This window comes from Lissotriton vulgaris, chromosome 3_1 (genome assembly GCF_964263255.1).
Source record: "Lissotriton vulgaris chromosome 3_1, aLisVul1.2, whole genome shotgun sequence".
In the NCBI taxonomy this organism is placed as follows: domain Eukaryota; kingdom Metazoa; phylum Chordata; class Amphibia; order Caudata; family Salamandridae; genus Lissotriton; species Lissotriton vulgaris.
Window position 1 is genome coordinate 753,740,941 of NC_141689.1, and position 22,044 is coordinate 753,762,984.

At 43.9% G+C, this 22,044-nt stretch overlaps 1 protein-coding gene across 3 annotated transcripts in view; it reads left to right on the forward strand.

The window, feature by feature from the left end:
• TNFAIP8 (TNF alpha induced protein 8) overlaps positions 1–21,402 on the forward strand; it is a 442,557-nt gene extending 421,155 nt beyond the window's left edge. For all 3 annotated transcript variants that reach the window (XM_086961068.1, XM_086961067.1, XM_086961069.1), the window contains exon 2: positions 19,821–21,402. In XM_086961068.1, the coding sequence (XP_086817194.1) occupies positions 19,821–20,386 (566 nt within the window). In that variant the 3' untranslated portion in view covers positions 20,387–21,402. The remainder of the gene's footprint in view (positions 1–19,820) is intronic.
• Positions 21,403–22,044: the final 642 nt, after the last annotated feature.

Consider the following 22,044-nt stretch of genomic DNA (forward strand, 5'->3'; position numbering starts at 1 on the left):
CCAGATGAGTATGCAACAAGGGAGTCAGGAAGGAATATACCACTTGCAAGGCAGCAACTTGATTTTCAGCCTCATTCAAGCCTCTCAACAGAAATAGGTAACAGCAGCCTCGAAAACCGCTGACAAATCAAAAATGGCCTCTACCGCCCATCTCACTCTCCTCATAGCTGGCCCAAGTCCTTCTTGCAACCCGAGAGATTTTATTTTGTTTGCTTTGTAGTTGAAGTTGCGCTGCGGCAGCTTGTTTCAAGCGCTTTGTTTTGCAAGGAATCTGAGAAATCGGTTGCAAAACTCCTGGGTGACCAATGAGGGGTTTTACAATCCTTTGACACAGAAGGCCACCGCGCATCGGCGCTGAAGCCAGGCAGAGTGAAACACGCGTGCTCAGGAGCAGTTTATTATTGTAGAGCAATCGAGGGTCCAGGCCTTTCACACGCCTCTTGGGGACGGGATCACGACCTAATGCTAATGAAAGATGAAACTCTTTTTCCAACTAAGGATGATCAGGTCAACATGCCTAGGAAATGGTTGGAGTTACTTCTGAGAAAGCTTCTTCCAAACGCCAGGATAATTCATTGTCATTTTCGGCTTCCATTTCACCGACCATCTGGAAACACTGCCGATTTCATTACACAAATCTAAGACTGAGCAGATCACTGAAGAGACCCATCTGACAGAACAGGTTTTTGGAACATTTTTCGCCGAACGCGTGCACTGTAAAAGTTTACCTTTGACCAGATCTTCCATTTTTTTGTAATCACTTGTAAGGAAAGGGGTGGCTTTGACTGTGGGACATGAGCTACTCTGCATTCTCATACTTTTGACCCTTGGTGTGCCATTTATAGCTATGTTCTCCTTGAGCAGCTGTTCTATATTTTAGTGGGGTGAAAGCTGCACTAACCAAGCGCCTAAAGAGGCTTGTCTAGGTCCTTAAAATCCAACAGCTGCAAGTTAATAAAAATCTGTTGCTCAATCATTGGTTGTTGTTTGGGTATCGTGAATTTGGCTGAAATGTCAACTCCTGCCAAAAGTCGAACAGAAAGTAATCTTTTTTTTTCTTTTCACTCTGCACCACTGTTATGCAAAGCTTGTTATGTGGCACAATGCAGTGATTTAGCTCCAAATTGAATCTTAAAATAGAATCTAGCAGATTAAGAGGAGCTGGGTAGCAGAAAGCGGATACTGCAGGGCTCCTCAACAGTGCTGTCTAAACACATGGGCACGCTGGGCAGTTGCCTAGGGGCTCCATGCAGACCAGAATTTAACACCCAATTTCCATGAAACATGTTTATTCCTGTGAGTGGTTGTGTTGGCAGGACCCAGTGCACTGCTTTGCCTGGGGGCCCATAATGCTGTTAAGATGGCTCTGCTACTCCAGCCAGACTGCTAGCAGTTACCTTGGGTCTGAATGCTAAAAGAGCTGAAGCAATACTCGCAGGTGGTAGTCTGGTGTTGTGGGGCACAGAAAGAAAGGAATGCTTGCACAGTAGACAGGAGGGTGACTGGGAATGAGAGAGCAAGGTTGGGAAAGAATGGGCGGGAACGACCACATGTCAATGCAACGTTTTGTACTACTTCTCACCAAAGTTCACTGGCACTGCCGGCAGTGCTTAATGTTCGATCCTTGTGAACCACAGTTAATTGGGATGAAGGTACATGTACGTTCATGGTGGTGCAGGTGGTTACGCCAGATAGTCACAAGTTCGGAGACTGTCCTTCTAGGGCACATTCTGCATGCCCCGTCGAGCACTTCATCGACCCAGCGGCATAATACAAAATAATGCGATCCTCCTGCAGATTGTGGTGAAGGTCCCCTGAAAATCCTGTATCTCACAGAAATCCCAAGGCTTTAGACTGATTAGATGGAGGGCACTGAGGTGTGGGCACCCGCTGCACCTCGGGGGGGTTTACGTTACGTGCATGGATCGACCCTTTCATCATTTAACACAATGGAGTAGGAGACAGCAAGCTCACTATAAGTAGTCTTTGAAATGCAGTCTGTACCCTCGCATGTAGGTGTCCTGCAGATTGGACTTGAATATTAAGACCCTGGCAGATGCTCACAGATTCCCTCTTCGCCCAATATGCATAGGAAGTAGACACGCATAAGTCGTACCACCTACAGACCCTCTTTGACAGGAAGAGTCAACAATCAAACATCTCTCATAGTTTTGGTTAGGATGTTGATTTTCAAAAAAAGGTGGGTCAACTATTTTTATTTCTGAATTGAAAAATGCCTGTTTTGTATTGTATCAGTTTCTGACAGCTGCATTAATGCAGAAGTAAAAAACATGATTAAAGTTATTTTGTGTCAAAGTTGGCATTAACTTGATCGCACACACCTACAAATGTTTTAAATAAAAACTTTTGGGTTGTAAAAATGGCTTGAGAAAACACTGGGAAGTGGATACTAGTTAGAGAAAATACTGATGAAAATACTGGGAAGTGAAATGAAAAGCCAGCTGCAAACACCAGAAAGACTTGTGGCGGCTCCTCCACTAAGGCGAAGATGCGTCGCCTCACTGCTTTTTTCAGTGAAAGACCGAGAAAATAAAATGATAATAACTTGCGTTATTACCATTTTATTTTTTCCTACTTCTGCCCACAGCTTTGCATGAGGGGGCGGCGCAGGGGAGGAATAGTATCACCCTTCTATTGTGCACAGTGACTACTTGCATGTCCCTCTCGGGCTACCCAAATCAGTCTTGCGCACTTCGCATGTTCTCCATGCAGGCTGCATTGCAGCCTAAATGGAGAACATGCCCAGGCATCCAGTCAGCGTCTGAGCGCCGAAAAAGGCGCTCAGACCAATCACAACACTGGTAGGGCAGCATTGGGTTTGGCTGACTGGGAGCCTGGGTGTGCTTCTTGTGGCCAAGCGAGGGAGGACTACAGAGTAGAGACGGGCAAAGAAGCGGCGAAAAGGTACGCTTTTTTATTTTCAATTACATTTTTTCATAGCTGCTTCCCCCTCGTCCTCCTTCCCCGCCCATGTCCTCCCTCCTACCTCACATGTCCACTGGCCCGTCACCCTACCTCCGATCCGTGCTGGTCTCACCTGAAGCCTTAACGAATGTTAGGTGGCGCTTACATAAGAGTGAAAAGCCATTTAAAACCCTGCCTTCTGAGCCCCTTCACTATCTTCAGTTCTGGTGTGGCCAAGGCCCAGACCATCTGTGGGCCTTCCCTGCTTTCTACCAGAGTCACGTTGTCGATGTTCTAAGGGGCCAAAGATTATTGACTTTGCCAGGAATAGAAGTTGGGCACATGGTGGTTCACATGAACAGCAAGTTGGCGTTCGTTCTCCAAAGGAATAAAACACTGTGTTCTTTTACAGCATTTTATTGGCCGAAAATGTAGAACCTTTAAAAAGTTATCAGATGCTCCTGCCTTGAAGACAAACATGTTTTATAGCCGAGCAGCAAGGAGGGAAGGAGGGCGTGTAACGCGAGCCCAAGGATTCCAGTGTGACACCGACATCCACGTGCTTGTGAAGTGTATTCCGAGCATAGCTGAGATATCCAGACATTGGCGACACCTTTGTAAAGAAACACCTCCGAGGATGAAGCATTGTGATCCTTGTTATGGGCATCATCGTTTAACTAGTTGGGATTGGATTAAATACCACCCTGAATACCGCTTTACACTTGCTTGCAGCAGACGTTTTAAATGATTAATGGATCCTCAGCACCTGAACAAGGGCGGCCTTAGGCATGTGCAAGCTGTGCACCTGCACAGGGCAGCCAAACCCCAGGGGCCGCCACGCCAATAAATATCCTTAATATAATAATCCTCTGAGGATGGATACATATTTGCGTGGCGGCCCCTGGCAGGGATTTGGCAGCCTCCTGGTCTGTTCCACTTCCAAACACCCATACCCCCCTCTTCACTGGCCACAGCGCTCCGCACCGCCCAGACCCCCTCTTCCGGGGCCCCCTACCTACGGTCCCTGCCCAGGGCCACCATGAGCCTAGAGCCGCCCCTGACCTGAAGGAGCCGAGAGTAAGCACTGTATTGGAATATGCCATTCTGGTGCATCCCAGGAAGTAATTGCACACCGATCTCACTCTACATTTATTTACTGTGGGTGAGGCTGTTACTGCTATTTGGCACTTGTGCAGTGCACGGTCTGCCAATTAATATGGCATGGCAGTGCCTTTCCGGGTCCGACTTTGCCGGTAGTTCTGAGATTTCGAACACAACTGGTGTCTACTTTGGTGTGTAGGGAGATGAGAGGTGTGGCGCAGCAGCCAGAGCAGCTGACTCTGGAGCACAGGGCTCACGGTCCTATCCACGGCGGCAGCTCAGCTCAGCACCCTGTGACTCTGGGCAATAGCTCACTTGGCCCCCAGCGCCTCGAAAGCCCTAACAGTGATTCGTTTGTGCTTTACAAATACCGGATACAGATTGGAATATGCAATCAGGGAAGTGAATATTACAATTGCAGTGTTTAGTAACTTTATTTAAGGGTGTCTCCCTTGCACTAGTGATTTATTTATTTTTATTTAGTTATTTAAAGAGTTTTATATAACGCTGGCAAGACCCGAGTGTATCAGAGCACTTTACAGACGTAATCTGGGCAGTGCAAGAAGACCATGTTTACAAAGTAAGAATCTCGTTGAAAGTCGAGTCGGGGCAATTCTTAGAGAAGAAACAAATAGACAGTATATCGTTGGAGGAGGAGATTCCAGTTGTGTGCCAGGTGTTAGCGCCTGGAGGGGTGAGGTGCCGATTGGGGAGAGGATCTTTCATTTGTCCTTTGAAACTCATAAAGGAGGGGTTCGTCCTGATGTGAACTGGGAAGGAGTTCCAGATTCTGGGGCATTCCCCGAGATGGAGCGTGCAAGGGCTTTTTGTTTATGTTTTATGGGTGGGATGAGAAGCAGAGTGTTGGTTCTTCCTAAGTGTCTCGACTGGCCTGTCTTTGTGAGTTTGGATGCAAGGTAGACACGTTTCCCGGTATGGAAGACTTATGAGCTTGTGGTTCTACTTGTGAGTGCGGCATGTGGTGCTGTATGCGGTCAGTCTGAACAAAGGAAGCCGACACCTTGTGCTGTACCCTGCACACGAGGCGCTTCCTCGCTCCCTCAGCAGTACTGACGGCTTCGGAATGGTTGAAGGTTGTACCACACATTTCACCCTCATGCAACACAAGCACAGGATGGGCGGCAGTCTCCAGTTACAGGGCAGGGGCAGCGGTGAATGCTTCCACAGGGTGTATGATTGCCACTCACTGCTGCCTCTCATATGCAGCTGCTTCACATTAAGCATGCAAACATTGTCAGAGTACACAAACCGCAACCGGTTGGCATTGCTGCTTCTTGTGTGTTACTCATGGATGGAGAGCGGAACCTTTCCTTATTCCTTTTACAAAAGTACGAAAGAAATCCAAGTTTGTGTTTTTTTATGGCAATCTGTTGAAATGATTTATAGCGAGATACTGTAAGCCAGGCAGGAAGTCTGCTGCATGTAGCACTTAAACTTTCGGTTTCACTCAGCCTCAGTGCACTAACCACGTAATAACTAGTGTGTGTGTTTACAGAGCCCATTGGAAGTCTCTGTGAAGACACGTCCCTCCCTCCCACTCCTCTTTGGCTTAGTAATAGGACACACTCATCTCTCACCTAGAGCAGACTTGTCCTATCACGCTGGTGGTTTCCTGCTGACTGTGTCCTCTACTGGTCCCATCTTCATCACGGGCCTTGTCCAGGCCTCTAACCGCTTTTCTTCTTCTCTCAACTCGTGCAAAATAAGCCAGTAAGGGTGTCTGCTGCCTCCTCATTTCCCCATGCCTGAGGCACTTCCCTTAAATAACAAATACCCCTCTTAGTTACCTTTACACAGTTCTTCTCCGTGATAGGATAAACCATGAGTTGCTCTGGTTAGTACCCGCCGTCTTTTCAAAATAAATTAAAATAAAGCTCCCATTAGTGGGATGTCCTCCATCCGCCTCTCTTTAGATCGAACAGCGTCTCCTTATCCCAACCCCAGCATATCAAACTGTGCTGCTCTGCTTCCACCACCGCCATCTTGACCTTGGTCTACCATGGACCTTCCAGCTTGCATCACTGCGCCACAAGCATCAGGGCACAACCCCTCGTGTCGTGCAGATGGCCACACAACCAAACAGTTAAAACTAGATTTTCTCGGAAAATGTTGTAATATCATTCGATTAGAAGGTGACCAAGGATCATAAAAACTATACTGGTTCTACTATGCATCGAGACTAAGCATATGAAAACATATCTAGACAATAAAGCAAATATATCAAAGTAATAATGCACTTCATTCTGATTCTTTTGTGTATTGCTGAAGGACATCAGGGGTCCACATCATGGCGCTTAAAACGTGGAACCAGTAAGCGAAGGAGTAAACTCTCTGGTGGAGTGAGTTAGTTGATGAGGTTGGACGGGAGCAGCAGAATGGGTAATTACACAAGATAAGAGATTGCATTGAGTAGGTCAATCAAAAGATTATCCCATCCAATTTCAAGAGCCCTTTAATCCTGAAGTGAGAACTTCACCTGTGCAAACTGTCTAGAGTCCTTCAGTCTGTGCGTGTCTATGACCCACCAGTCCCCACTTGTACAAGAAGGTATGTCCTCTGGGGCGCATTTCTTTTCTTTGTTGGTACAACGACTTGGGATGCCCTGTTGCTCAGTTTCAGGTAGATCGAAGGTCGTCACGACATCTTCAGAAGACCACTTAAGAACTTTCCAAAAAAAACTTGGGTCAATTGCTCCCACTTCTTGTTGTTTTCATTTGCAGCAGTAAATATGATAGGACCTCTTTATTTCAGTGCCCAGAGGCCACTGTGTGCCTCGTTGTGAATGAGTTGCTCAGAATTTCTCATAGGGAGGTAAAAGTGTCCCTGCCCCATCGGCAATTATAAGGGTAAAAAAACACTGGGGACCTGTCTTTGTTTCCCCAGAGCTTACCACTGCTGCCCTTGGGATAATTCGGGGTTGATTGCAATGAGAAAATGTGTTTTTTATTTACTCAGCAATGACGTCAGCCTTACTTTTTGAAGAAGCCTGAGTGATAGTGGAGACTGGGAAAGAATTCTCAATCCTGATAGAAGATTTGCATTTCATGTGACCCCAGAAATTGAAATATCCTTTTTTGTTGGCATTCTTAAGTTGCAAGACAAATATTCAGAAATCTGGTCAACACAGTTCGTTCAGAGCTGGGGTGAGGATACATTATATGCAGGTAGATTGTGTTGTTCATGGTTAGAGATAGATCAGTTTTCAGACTTTCAGGTATATGAAACGAGGAGGTGGGGATACATCTTTGTGGTAGTGAAACTATATTCTTAACAGTAATGTAATAGCAACCATATACCATGTATGGTTTGATAATATTATAAATCAAATAGGGCTGCATCCCACTCTAAGGCATTACGGTATTTCCAGAGAGTGAGATGCCATCCTGTTTGATTTGGTCGACTGTGTTCGGGTGCCTTGTGCTCGGAACTACTATTGGGTCGGGTTGGAAAATTGTACAGATCTTTATTTTGGCACAGAATTTGTGACATGTGCTGGCATATGACTTCATCTTTTTGTCGGACCTCTGATGCAGTCTCTGTGAGGTCGCACTCCTACATTCCTTCTGGGTATGGTTTTCTCAAAATATATAATATTTTTTGATTGGATGCTCTTTTAACAATTACTCTGTCCTGATGATGTCCTTGCAATACATAAGGAAGCATTGCTTTTCATTTTCTGTTCCTGTTATTTGTTGGACTGATTCTTGTTTTTTTTTAAATGTGTTTCTTTTCGCCATTGTTTTCTTGTCTACACTATTATGTTTTGAGTTATGTCTTTTGTGTAATCATGTGAGCACCAGGTTTTTGTAATTGTGTTTGTTATATTTTTTACTGTAGTAAAAATATGTTTTTGTAATAATTTCTGTGTTGGCTACCCCTTTCAGATTTCTTTGTTTCGATATTCTTCTGTGTTTTCATGTGATTGATTGTTTTAATTGCTGATCGCAAAGATTTTTCTCGAACCTTAGTAGCTATAATATTATGTATTTACCCCTGGTTTTGGAACTTGGTTACCTCCTGTTTGTTGCAATCTCTCTAGTATGTATAGTTTGATAGCCCCACTTCTGGGACTAGAACCTCTGTTGGATAAGAGTATAAGATTTGGCCCTGCAGGGAATTTACGAAGAGATACTGGCATAAGGCTGGCAATAGGAAATCTCAATCTGTGGCAGTAGCTGCTCTAAACAGTGACCTGTAATAAAACTGTTCATTTTCCTTAGCAGCAAGAGATAGTTTCTAACAAGCTAACAGCTACTATAGAAAGTGTTACATGAGTACTCTTATGGGCCTGCCCAGGAGTACATCTCGACCCTTATGTTTAGGCCTGTTGTTATGCAGTGTGATATTTGGAGAAAGTTATGGTGTTCGGGGAGGTCAATTCTAGATTAAATGACTAAAGCCTGCTTACTTTTAGAAAGAAGGCTTTGCAAATTCGGTCTGCGATAACGCAGGGTCTCTCATGGAAATCCATGGGTAAATTATGCCTACATCTGCAGTAAGACATAATACTCACAGGGTTTGCTTTGTGAATATGGTCCAACTAGTTAAATACAAACATTTCTTCAACCACATTAGGAGGACTTGTCACATGACAGATTGTGTGATTTACATGTCACATCAATGGGAAAAAAATGTAATTGTACATATACAAGAGCCGCCGTTTCCACTGTGCCTCCAGGACCCAAGGAAGGTTTCATTTATCATAGATATATAGCATGATATTCTGTTTGGGCTTTATAGCTGTATCAGAGAGATATGCATCATTGTTGACAAATTGTAGGAGTAGTGGAGTTATGGCCAGGGCCGGACTGGCCGTTGCGGGCATCGGGCATTTCCCCGGTGGACCGCCAGGGTGGGGGCTGTTTTTAGGCCCCTGGGGGGCCTTTTTTGTTACCGGGGTCAGCAATATCGGCCCCTGTAACAAGAACGGCTGAAAACGGTCCCAGCAAACAGCTCGGATGCACCCACTCCCACCAGGGGATGTATTTGGGGGGGGGGGGGGGGGGGGTTCGGGGACACAGCCAAGCAGTTTGCCAGTTTGCCAGGACAGGTTTTGGTTCCCAGTCTGGCCTCTTCTGGCGATTGTGTCATTGCTATAAACAAGAATTGGTAAAGCCAATAGGTCTCGCCTTTATCACCTATTGCCTTTGCCAATGATATTTAGGTTTTGCCTGCACAGCGCTTGCGCTGTTCTCGAGAAATCTATTTTTAATATAAACTTGAAAAGACTTACATCCCGCCTCCTCTCTTTCCAGACTTCTCATTGGTTCCTGTGCATGCCACTTACCATTCCTTCATTTCTATTGGCTGTACCATATATTCCTGCTTTTACCAATGCTTGTTCTTCCTCTGCTACTCTTATCAGTTTCCTGTTGCCGAAGTACTGTTAACTTCTGCTTTAATGGAACTATATTTTCATAAAGGTTTGCCTTTTACTATTGCAAATTATTTATGTAATAATTTATCGCTAGGAGAGTAAGTGATTTGCAAAGAATCACAGGTTGTTGCTCAGCGCCGCCCGGACTCGAACCGGGATACCCAGCTCTTGAGTCAGCAACTCTGGCCGCTGCACCACATCCTCTCCACTCCCGTGTTATCTGTCAAGGAGTTCTTTCCTTCTGCCAGAGGATGATTGATGAAAACAGCTCTTGATTAATTACGTAGGTGAACTGATGTATTACCAATGCTTGTTAGCTATGCTGCACAGCATCCCTGATGCTTTACTGCACAGTTAAAAGGATAAAATAAAAAGCCATTGACACAGAAGCCCACGTCATTTTGTAGGTGGGTGCACCACACATTCTGTGCCTACAAAAAGACAAAGGCAATTTTGTTTTCTGTATAGTTACAAATCAGAGTTGAATCCATAACTAAAAAGAAACCAGCATTGGCATAACCAATAGGTCTCGTCTATGAGAGCTATAGGCTTTGGCAGTATTTTGTAGCCATGCTGTGCCGCAGCACGGATGCTTTGCAGGTTGACTACAACTAATTTTCAAAAGCTCTAAGCTAATGCGTTTTTTTAGTACATTAGTGCTGGATGCATCATAGTCCTTTCTTATTATTAATTTTAGCCATGCTGCACAACAGCCATGATGCTGTACAGCATGGCTACAAATCATTTCCAAAGTTGGCTATGCTCATGCTGTACAGCATGAACAGAAGGCAAAGGCGGAGCCAATAGTCTCAAAGGCGAGACCTATTGGCCTTGCCAATGTTTGTTATGTCTTGGCACAACACATCCCTGTTATTCAGTTAATTTCCAAAGGTGTGAAAAAGAAAAATATATATGACATTTACCAAAATATCCTATCACATGATGAAAGCAATTGTGCCCATTGTCCATGTCTTAGTAAGAATACATTTAGAAGCGGATAACATCTGTTGTCACAATAAAAGCAGATAACATCTGTTGTCACAATACCCATCCATTTCAAAGGAGAAAAGGGCTTCTTTGAGGTGTGTGTCATAGCTACACATGGCAAGAGGTTCAACATGCACAACTGGGAAACATAAAAATAAAAGTAGTGTCTCAATCACAATGCGATCAGTGGGAGGAAAGCTGAAGCAATCAGTACTTGGCTATGCTCCAGCTGAAAGAAGAGGGAGTAAAGCCAACAGTTGTTGGCCAATTAGAAAGCAGCAAATACGAGTGACAAAGAAGCCAAAACAAATGTTAAGCAATTGGGGTGCTGCAGGCCCGTTGTTGTGTGCAATCTCTCTCACAAAGAAGAAGACATGTACTGTCGCAGGAAAGACCTAAAAAAGGACAAGAAGCCTTATTTTGTCCCCCCCCCCGCCCCCAAAAAAAAGCTGGTGTGGCAGTAGCAAAATGTGGAGCAGAAGCAGCATGCAGGAGGTAAACAACATGGACAGCGTGGCTGAAGGTGCAGGAGTAACAGGTGTTAGAGCAACATGATGCAGGCAGAGAAGAAAAACAAGTGCAAGCAGGCAATGAGACAGCATGTGAATGGGGAGGAGGAGCACTAGGCAAAAGAGGGGAGCGTGGATGTGGGGGACACAAACATAACATTGGCGGTGGGAACGTCAAGCAACGGTGACTGAGCCATGTGGAGTTGGGGGGGGAGCACACAGACGAGAAAGCGGTAGGGCAAAGTACTTAAGGGCGAGTGCTGGAGGGGGCAGGGGGAAGCTCACAGATGAAAAAGAGCAACACAGTCTAGGGGAGAGAATTACATGAGGATGACAGCTAGGAAAGACAGACTCCCAGGGAGTGCTTAACCCAAAGTTAACAAAGTAGTGCTAGAAAAAACAAGCACTGGCGTTGCCAATAGATTTCGCATTTGGAAAGTTGGAGCTATTGGTTTTGTAAATGACATTTTATATTTATATATCGTTATTGGCATTGTCAATAACAATATATAAATATAAAATGTCATTTACAAAACCAATAGCTCCAACTTTCCAAATGCGAAATCTATTGGCAACGCCAGTGCTTGTTTTTTAGACGCAGCGATATTACGTGATGTCTCTAGAATCACAGTATGCTGAGCCGACGCCGAGACTCGAACCTCATTCTCCTGTTCCAAAGTCGGGAGCTCAGGCCCTGACATCACATCCGCTCTTTAATCACCCCTTCCGTCCATTTAAAAAAGAATAATATTAAAGCCCCCTGGAGTGCAGTCTCAGGACTCTCTGTATTTTAACTTTTTTTATGTGCAAGGTTCGTTCCCGGCTCAGGGGCGCTGGCGTGTACCCTCTGCAGCCTTTATTGCCCCCTCCCCGACATCTCAACCCTCCCCCCCGCCCCCATAGACTAATAATCAATTGTGTGCGTGTAATTCGGTCTGAAAGGGACAGGCTGGGCAACAGCCGGGACCCCCTGTGGCGGTCGGGGCAATGAACCCCCTGACTGCGGGAGAAGGGTTGAGGGGGAGAGGGGAGACAGTTGAGCTGACATCAGGGGGCCGAAACCATGTGGAATCTCCCAACCGTGTTCTTCTCACCATTATATTTGTTAATAGTGTTAATATTATTTTTTATGTAGCGCCAACTCGGTCCGAAGACGTTGGAGCGCTTTACGTGAAAACCAAGTACATTACACAATTTTATTAATATTAATCCTGCTGCGCTTCTTGATGTTATCGTTTTCGATAGCGGAATAAATAGCGTTAATAAAACTGTTGCGATGACGACAATGTTCATATCGAAAACAGAAAAAGAAATATAACAGACCCGAACAAGAGGGAAAAGGAAAGAAAACAAACGGAAAGAAAGAGGTAAGGCGGGAAGGAATGAGGGAGGGAATTTAACGAAAGAAGGCAGGGGTGAGAGAGATGGAAAGAACCTGCCTGCAAAGAAAGAAAAAAAGAAAGCGAAGAACGAAAGCGAAAATATTTGAAGGCAAATAAAAAAGAAAATGCCAAAAAAACAGAACGAAGGAAAGCTGAGTAGGCTTCCAAGCCGAAATAATCGAGTACGGTAACAGAGGAACACATTCCTGCAACCGCTGAATCTGGCATTCTACTACTACAGATGTCCATTGCTTGCCTTATCACACAGGCAGACTGCTCAGTTTCACCCCAGATTCTGCCATCATTCCTTCCGAAGTGAATAGAAGTGAAAGCCTGCTCGCAAGCACAACAGTGGAAGGGTGGAAAGGAGCAGATGGACGGACGAGAAAGGCAGGACAGAGCCATCTACCAAAGATGCAATCTGTAGAGTGTGTCAACAAAAAGAAACAAGCACGGATGGGGGCGGGAGAGCCTGGTGGGGCGGCGGGAATGCGAGCGAGGGGAGGAGAAGTGTGGCAGGCGGATTAGGGAGATGCGCATGCTTGTGTGGTCACGTGACCCGCTTTTGTGGTCACGTGACACACATGCACTGTGAGAAAACCGCAGTGGTTTGACGAGTCGATGGAGCCCTTGAATTCTCGCCTATTACATTTGCAAGCGAATGATAATAGGCGAAACCTAAAAAGCAAGCTATAGAAACCACTTAATCAAAAGTGATGGTAAAGAGGCAAAGCCCCATTGGAGGGACAAACACAAGATTGACAAGCTAGGAAATAAATAAAAATCATTCTTAGAGTGACAGGAAAGTCAAGCAATGGGCACCCTACAGGCCTCTGCACGTGTCCAACAAACAGTGTATGCGTAGGTGAAACGTAATTAGGGGAAAAAGTGTGCGTTGGTGTGTGAGTGTGTGCGTTAGTGTGGCAAGAGTTCCATGTCCCTTTTAGAATCCTGGAGTGGTTTCTTGTCAGCTCAAGCTAGTGACCTTGTTTTATTCCCCTTAGTACCCGGAGACTAAAAATAACTTGGGGCTGTCCTGCAGTCTGTGATGTTGTTGGGATCATCTAAAACTTCAAGATTGAAAGCAATCGAAAAGTGCATACAGAGGGAGTCGTGCTATCAGACATGACACCCTATTTTCTGTTCTACCATAAAATAGGGGAGGCTAATAAAATTAAAATTATAGGGTTTTAGAAATTGTTCTGCGTAAACAAATGAGTCTGACCAAACCACTTCAAGTTACAGTGAGGCAATCAGCCTCCACCAACAAAGGGCAAACTACGACCAGTTCTGCCATATATCCAAGCAAGGCCGGACGCCTGCCCCAAGACCCATGCATGGCAGTACTCACACGCGCGGGCACGCAATGGGCTCTGACGAGGAGTCTTAACGCAAAAGTATTTGGTATGAGAGGATACTCCGTGTTAGCTTAAACATGGTATGTGGGCTGGATGGCTCAGTATGCTAAGCACTCCCTGCTGACATCTGCAGATCACATGTTCCAATACTGCTGGGCCAGTTGAGCTTTTCATCCTTGGACGGTGGAGGCACAGAGGACCACCTTGTATTGACAGTGCTTGCATTGAGCTAATGCTGCAGCATTAGGTACTGCAGGAAAGCAAGTTTTTAATATCACTCATAATAATAAAGGTAAAAGTGGCACTCTGGCAGACTATAGGGAGATGCTGAAGTCCCTCCAACCTGAACGGATGAAGCCTGGTTGATCTGTGAACAGTACTGTGCGCTGACGCTGAAGGCGTGAAAGTCTGGTGGCCACAGATGCGTGTTGGGGCTAAAGGAGCCACTTTTAAAGTTTATGGATGAGATAGTATGGTATTTATATAGCACTTACTGTCCCTTATGCAGATTGGTAGCGCAAAAACCCTGTGGCACTAGAATTACCCATGACTGAAAACTTGTGTTTGTTCCATCTCATGTTTCTTTCATTCGAATGATCCTCTGCTTACCTTCCACCCTCTGTATACCTCCTCTTGCTGAGTATAGTCCATTCTAAGTCTCATGCCTGTTTGTCTTAATCTATTATTAGATCTCTGCAAGCTGGCTACACCTCATTTCATAGACACAACTTGTTCTTCTTTTAACTACATCCATGCCATCCAACATTACTTCATTTCCTCTAGCCTGTCTGTTCTTTCCAACAGTCGCTTGTACTACACAACCTTACATAGCCCACTAATGGCAATATCTAAACACTATTAATGTGACAATCCACAAAGAAAGTTGAGTAAATGCATGGAATGATTTCCTTGAGAGCACAAGGCTAATCCCAGAAACTGACGATAACCAGAAGCCAATGGCTTGTCAATGGAGTAAACACTATATAAATGCAATTCCAAATGCGAGGAATTAGGTCGTGTATAATGGTTACAGTTTGGCTTGCGGTTTATGATGCCGCTGTCGTGCTGTTTGTTAGTCTTCTTATGCCGATATATTATGCAGTTTATTGCGGAAGTGAATAGGCATTCTTGTGTATTTGAGCTATGGCTGCGCTGCCTTATTGACTTCATCATGAATATGTCGGCAGCCGTCACGCTTGCTGTACCTAGGCTAAGAGGCACCTGATCTACGAAAAGTCCCCTTCTGACCAACTGTGGAAGGGGCAGTGCCATGGAGTTAGTTATGATTGGTTTGTACCTTAGTAGCCATGGCGTGCACAACAAAGAGTGGATTATCAAGCTGTTTGCCACACACAAGATACATATACAGCTATGATGCTGCAATAATGGTGTTATAACACTGTGATACACATAGTTGATATGCTAGTCCTTACCAAAAAGTCACACCATTAGTTTCGGGAACACTGATATGAGTTGGTTGTATTTTAGGTGAGGCGTGACGCCATCCACTGGGTTAATCGCTAGTAGTGGAATGTACAGTTATATTAATGTGGCAATGGTTTAAGGTTCTGTGTTCATTTTCATGACTGTGCGGTGAGAACTCTCAGACTCCGTGCCAAGTTGCCATAGAAATGCAAAGTGCGAGACAAAGGTGCTTATAACATAGCGCTTTCCTTTGGAGTTCTAATTAGCTATAGAGACACAATAGTGTGAAAAGGACCCGTCCATGCTTTCCCAGTAGTTGGATAGCCTCGTGTACAGGTGGAGTGGTCAGTAATTATAGGGAAGCATTTTGTTGCGGTGCCATTTTGAAGCAGTCAAGAGTGAAACGTAGTTTATGCTGGTCCTGGCACAGAAACCACCTCTTAACGTCTCACGCCATGCTGAGCTTTAACCTGATAAATGCCAACTAGTTGCTCGTGTACATGTTTTCAATAAGTGAACAAAGAACATGCATTTTTGAATAAAACAAATGACAAATATTTGACCCTGCAAAGTGTGCTTCTGGAATGTTCGTTTGCCTGGATTCCAAGTGGTTTGAAATGCCCCTGTGTTCTGTGGCGTTGATTACCACGCTTCCAGGAAAAGAATCGCCATGTGCTCCTTGGTATGCCAGTGCCGTCGCCCCTTTTTCTTTCCAAACGTGCTCTGACGTCAGGAGTGCCAGCGCCTTGGCCAGCACAAGCACGTTGTCTGGTATGGCAGCATTTGAATGCATTCATTGGCCCTGGAACCCATTCGCCATTCACCCTGTTAGCTCCAGAATGAGGGTAGTGCCCGATGAAAAATAAACTATTAAGTAGTGCAGGTTTGCAACGAGGGTGACTATAATAAAGTCTATGGTGTTATGCTGCGTTTTTAGAAAAGGTGAATATCATTGAAGAGGTTAGCAGTCTCCAAACTAGGGTGCGTTGACAGATGCGGGGACCTTCTTGTGACTCATTCATCGTCTATAGGTAATAGTTTGAGGGCTGGCGCCTCCCTTCTTTGACTCTTGCTGGACATTTCCTTCAGGAGACTTCACTGTGCCATGAACAGTTAAACAACTACCATCTGGGAAACAAACAATGTATGTTATTTGATGGGGGAGAAGGGAGAGAGGCTTATCTCGACACCATAAACTATAAATAGAAAATGGATTCATTGGTTTAGGAAGAAGAAACCATTTTAATGAAATGAATCAACCTCGTTTGAAACCAGCAAAATGATGTATGTTCAAAAGTGCAAGGTTGGCCACAGCAGTTATTATTGCACTGTATTCTCCAAATACTTCGAATAAAACAAATGTGTGAACAGACACCATTCCTCACATTTACTTGATTAATTATGGTAACCTCAAACCAGATTGTCTGTATTAGGTTGTTAACCGCACTGTACCGGGTCCAAGTCTCATGCGACTCTCTAAATGCCATCCTTAGTAATACTAAAATGAATACTTTTTAACAGGAGTGCGTGTAAGTGCCAACAGACTCTCTAGGACATAGATACAAACATTTGCCCAGGGGCCACAATGTATGATCTGTGGTGTATGATCTGTGATGAGCCCTGGGGCCGAATTGATGCTAACACTAGGGGTGTAAAGATCTGTGGGTGGTTAAATGGTGCAGGATACTTTATTTGCTTCTAATTAGTTTATTTTAGTTAGCTTGCGAATACAGGCTTTCTCATTTATTTAACATCTTTCTGGATATTAGTGCTCCCTGAATTAAGCAGCAGCCCAGTGCTGCTGTTAATGGGGGGTCGTCGCATGTGAAGGTTAGGAGGGACACAGGCGGCCCACGGGCCGTACTTTGAGTGTCACTGCTCTAGGAGCTATATGGCCAGAAGGAAGCAGACCCTTTTAAACCTACCATTGAATATCTGTTTCAGCGGCTCTCTGGTGGGAGTGCACTTTTAGCAGAGTGATGATGAAATGTAGTCAAATCAGCCAGACTGCTGCTGAACTGAGAAGACCCATTCATTTTATGATGGGTTACGGTTGCTGGTAATCCACGACTGATTCAGCGATGGAAATCTTACAGGGTAGTCAGTGAACCAATGGAAGGGAATGAGGATTGAAACTCATGAAGCCTAGAATGCTGCATCCCACCCCCTCCATGCAAGAGCTAGGGAAGGCTTTTTATAGACCCGACTGTGCTTACTTATGGCTCCCATCACACAGTACTAGTCTCTCTTTACATCTCAAGCTAGTATTTTTAGTGGATTATCAGCGGGTGGGGGGTGGGTTGTGTTCTGGATCATTGACCTCCTGTAGTGATATATTTGAAATCTTGCACTGCTGCATAAGACCGTTGAGGTTACAGGAGGTCCAGGCCTGTGTTTATGCATTAAAACATGCCCTACACAGAGGTGGTGGTTCAAAGATCCTCTGTTGCAGAAAAGGCAAGCTCCATGTAATGGTACCAATAGAAATACTCTGGATCTCATGATAATGCAGCAATTTCTTTTCCACATCTTTTGGTTGACTCCGCAGTTAAATCCTTTGCTGCAGTGTCAGAATCCATTTCCTGAATGTTTAGGCTCACAGATGTAGATGGCAAGAAACTACTCTGATCCAGTTTTGTTAGCACTCGGCTGATAGGTTTGGCCCGATCCTGCTTTGCATCCTTTATTTCAAACAAGATATAAGTAGAATTTCTTCTGCCTTTTCGATATGTGGAAATTTCTATGCCCTGTGGAGTCCTGTAGCAACCGACTCTCGCACCAGAGTTATTTGAACTTTACATCAAGCCGCTCTGTGGTCTCATTTGATAGTTGAGCTTTAATTCTCTATCCTATCAGATGACACTTAACCCTGGTGGAAAATCGACCAGTACACCTTTAACTCTATCGGGCATTTATGAGGCGGTCTGCTTAGTGTCTAGGAATGGCTACCAACGTATTAGAATAAAACGGGGGTAAGGCTAAACTCCCACTGATTGGAAAGCAGTCTGGTTGCAGGACACAAGACCTGTGGCCATACCACCTGAGCCTCCTTACAATCCCGGTGACCAGGGTGGAAACTTTGGAGGGTGGTCTCCAGCCAGATCTTTTGTTTACACAACAGATTGAAAAGATCTGGACGTCTGGTTTCCTTCACCTGAAATTTGTTAGAAAGCATTTCCTCCCCTCAAACTAACATGATAAAGTGGTAGGCGTGTGTGTGCTTGCCAAAATCGACTACTGCCATGGCGTATATTTCAGACTCCAACAGTAAACTAAACTGCACTGACATCAGTCTAATGTGGTCTATGGAAAGGCAACCATGTGTTGCAAGCCAGACAGAAGTTAAGATGGCTGCCGGTGAAGCAGAGTATTTGAGGCTGGAGAAACTGCTTGACGCACATAGTCACATTGTACAAACAGGGTAGAACTTAGTTTCCGCTCTTGACTTTTAGATGAAGTTCATCGGTTCAGACATGTCAAACAGGGGGTCTGGGGGTCTGAGGCTCCGAGCCTTTCCGGTGCGAAGGCCCCAAGATTTATAACTAACTCCCATCCAGTCTTGGTAACATTGTAAGCTTCAACAGTTTCAAACGTGCATTGAAAAATTTATTTATTGAGCAAGCTCAGTCTTTGGCTGTGTTCTTTTGTTGGTTTTTTCCATTCTTTTTAGTTCCTATCTCCAAGATGCTGTGGTGAATGTGTGCTAAGTAAATAGATTATAGTAATATTAATATTGATACCTTGTCATAGGCCGAAATTGCCCGTAAAAGGACCAAGTTTCTATACTCGGAGATTAACTGCACTAAGGCTCAGGCCGCTTTCCGTCCTCACTGGACCAGCTTCTTTAAAGCCATGCCTTTACCAAGGGGTTGGATTGGTTTAAAAATATATGCTAATATTGTGTGAAATCCTTCGATTCTTGGTTCCTGCCACTGGCAGCGATTGCAAAGCTGAGTGCATGTAAACTGAAAGCTCCAACTGTGAGCATAATCCGTGGGACAGGTTTGGATAGATCATATTTTAATAAAATGCATAACCGAAGAACTTGGCAAGCCTTTATACACACATATTAGCATAAGAAATGTCTCTCAGTACACTATACACACTTCAAAATCCTCAGTTTGACTGAAAAGAGAGAGAGAGGCACCCAGCACAGTAGCACAGCATTACCTCTTACTGGTACAAATAAAGTGTGGGATACTTAAGTGAAGGCGTGGAGCAGCTATGGGGCACCTTTGAACAGCAGTACCCAAGCTGAAGCTGGAAATTCTGGTAATTAATGATGTTAGGCCGGGTATCTGCGCCCACCCTGCTTCGTATCAGGCTTGAGCTCTATGGCCCAGTGGGATGAGGCATTCCTGCCTTCAGCGTGCCTTGGCGGTGCAGCCCACCATCGTGCTACTGCTGTTAGTGCGCTATACCCTGTATAGGCCTCTCGGCCATGCCCCCCCATCAAACCTCCAGCATTAGTGCCCCTGTCTTATTGTGCCCTTCCTTATTTAAAGAATGTGCATGGGCTGATGTGGGCAAAATGATTAATGTTCTATTATTGTGACAGGAGGTTTGGACAGATTATGACACTGAACATTACCACACTTATGGAGCATTCTGGAGTGAATGGAAAATTATGTCTTCTTAAAATAATTATGCTGAATGTTATAAGCTTTTCTGTGGGTGTTGTGATTTGTTCACCTTGTTAGAAACATACTCACCATGTTCTTGTATTGCCTTCCAGTGGCCACAGATGTCTTCAACTCAAAATATTTGGCTATGCAGGTCCAGAAGAAGATACTTGGCAAAATGGCTTCCAAGTCGATAGCAACCACCTTGATCGACGATACGAGCAGCTATGTTCTGGATGAGCTCTACCGAGTGACCAAGGACTTCACTCAGAGCAAAAAGGAGGCAGAGAAGATCACCAAGGACCTCATCAAAGTCATCATCAAGTTGGCAGTTCTCCACAGAAACAACCAGTTCAACTCGGATGAGCTTGCCCAGTTGGAGTTATTCAAGAGGAAAGTTCACCAGCTGGCGATGACCGTAGTGAGTTTTCATCAGGTGGACTTTACCTTTGACCGAAATGTTTTGTCCAAACTGTTGAATGAGTGCCGGGACATGCTGCATCAAATCATCCAGCGCCATCTGACTGCAAAATCACACGGTCGCGTGGATCATGTATTCGACCACTTTTCAGATTGCGAGTTCTTAGCAGCCTTGTACAACCCCTTTGGAACTTATAAGCCACACCTACAGAGAATCAGCGAGGGTGTGAACAAAATGCTGGATGAGGACAACATTTAGGCACACAAACTGCCTTTAATTACATTTGTGTACATGAACACTCCTGATTTAGGAAGGAACGAGGGACCTTGCAAAAAAGATACAATTCATAAAATAGGTTCTTCAGAAAAAAAGATGTTGACCTACTTTCACTGCTTTGTTGGTGTCCCTTTCGAATGGAAATATACAAGACTGCATATGAATGTTTTGCTTAATGACAGAGCGGTTGCAGTGGAAAACAATTGAAAATATGGCTCTATAAGCAGCGATTCACATTCTGCAAAATAAATTAAATTAAAAGTCAGATAATATAAAAAATAAATCCTACAGTCTTGTTTATATAAATCTATTTATAACCTATAAAGTGGTCATTTTTGGGACATATTTTGCTGGAAAATTGTGCTAGTATGATACTATATTTTTTATTTGTTACACTTAAAACTAGAAAAAACATGTTTCTGATACATTTTATATTACCCTTTTATTCTATTTTTCACTCTAGGACATTCCAGGGTTTTTTACGTGGCGATTATTAATCAGTATTCCAGTGTTAAATCAAGATTTGTTTTACGTGATTCTAAGTGTCTGGGTACACCTTAGCTCAGGACTAGTTCTATTCTCAAATTAAGGACAAATATCACTCCATACTGTAAAATGCAAATGCTTTAAATACCATCACCTCTAATGTGATAAGTCGACAGAAGTATAAATAATGCGTTTATTTTAAAACTATGCCAAATCAAATAGTTTAGCAGTGTCCTCAAAAATATGCGAATGCTCTTTTCTGAGATTTTCTTTACAGTATATTGTGTGGCCGACACATACATTGAGGGTGTTGTTTATTCTTTTGATTCCCCCAGCAAAAGAAGGTAAAAACCTATGATTCCCTTTAAAGTTTACAGTTCGCACTTCAGAGGTTTATGAAGCTGAAAGGAAGCTGCAGACAATAATGCAAAGCTTTGATAATGATTTGATTTTCAAACCTTCTTGTTTTTTGATTTTCTTTTACAAGTAAACCAAAAGATATTTGCACTCAACCTATATGTATGATTGTTTTATTTTTGTTTTGTTTGCAACATTTAAAGTTAGTGTTCAAAGGTGATACTGTTTATTAATAAAGGGTTAAACTTGTCAAACAGATTTCATTTGGGTGTAGCAGAAGCACTCTAACACAACATGTTGCAGGTGTCTTACTCAGATTTGTATAAAAGAGAGAAAGAAGCAACCGCCTTGCACTCAGTTTGCATAGTAATCTAAAAGTTCAATTAAGTTAAACAAATTCAATACAATCAACAGTCGCGTGCAACAGGAATAGGCCCTGCAAGCCTATGTGGATACAAATAGGGAGACCACCAGATAGTAGTCTGGAAATCCTGATGCACTGCACAAATCACTCAAAATTAGTGTAAACAGAAAATCAGTGGTTGATATTGTTACTAATTTATAACATATGTATCAGTATATAACATTATGCTGAAAAACGCTGAGAAACGCTGAAAAAACAACACAGAGTCTTCTGGTTTTATCTTGAGTCTCTTATTTGTAAATCAAAAGTTCAAGGATATTGTTGCAAATTCACAAAATCCATTCAGTGAATGTTCACATGTATTCCAGGGGTATCTTGAATTAAAAATCCCAATGCATTTCGGGCTTCAAAATGGCCCTTCTTCAGGGGAATC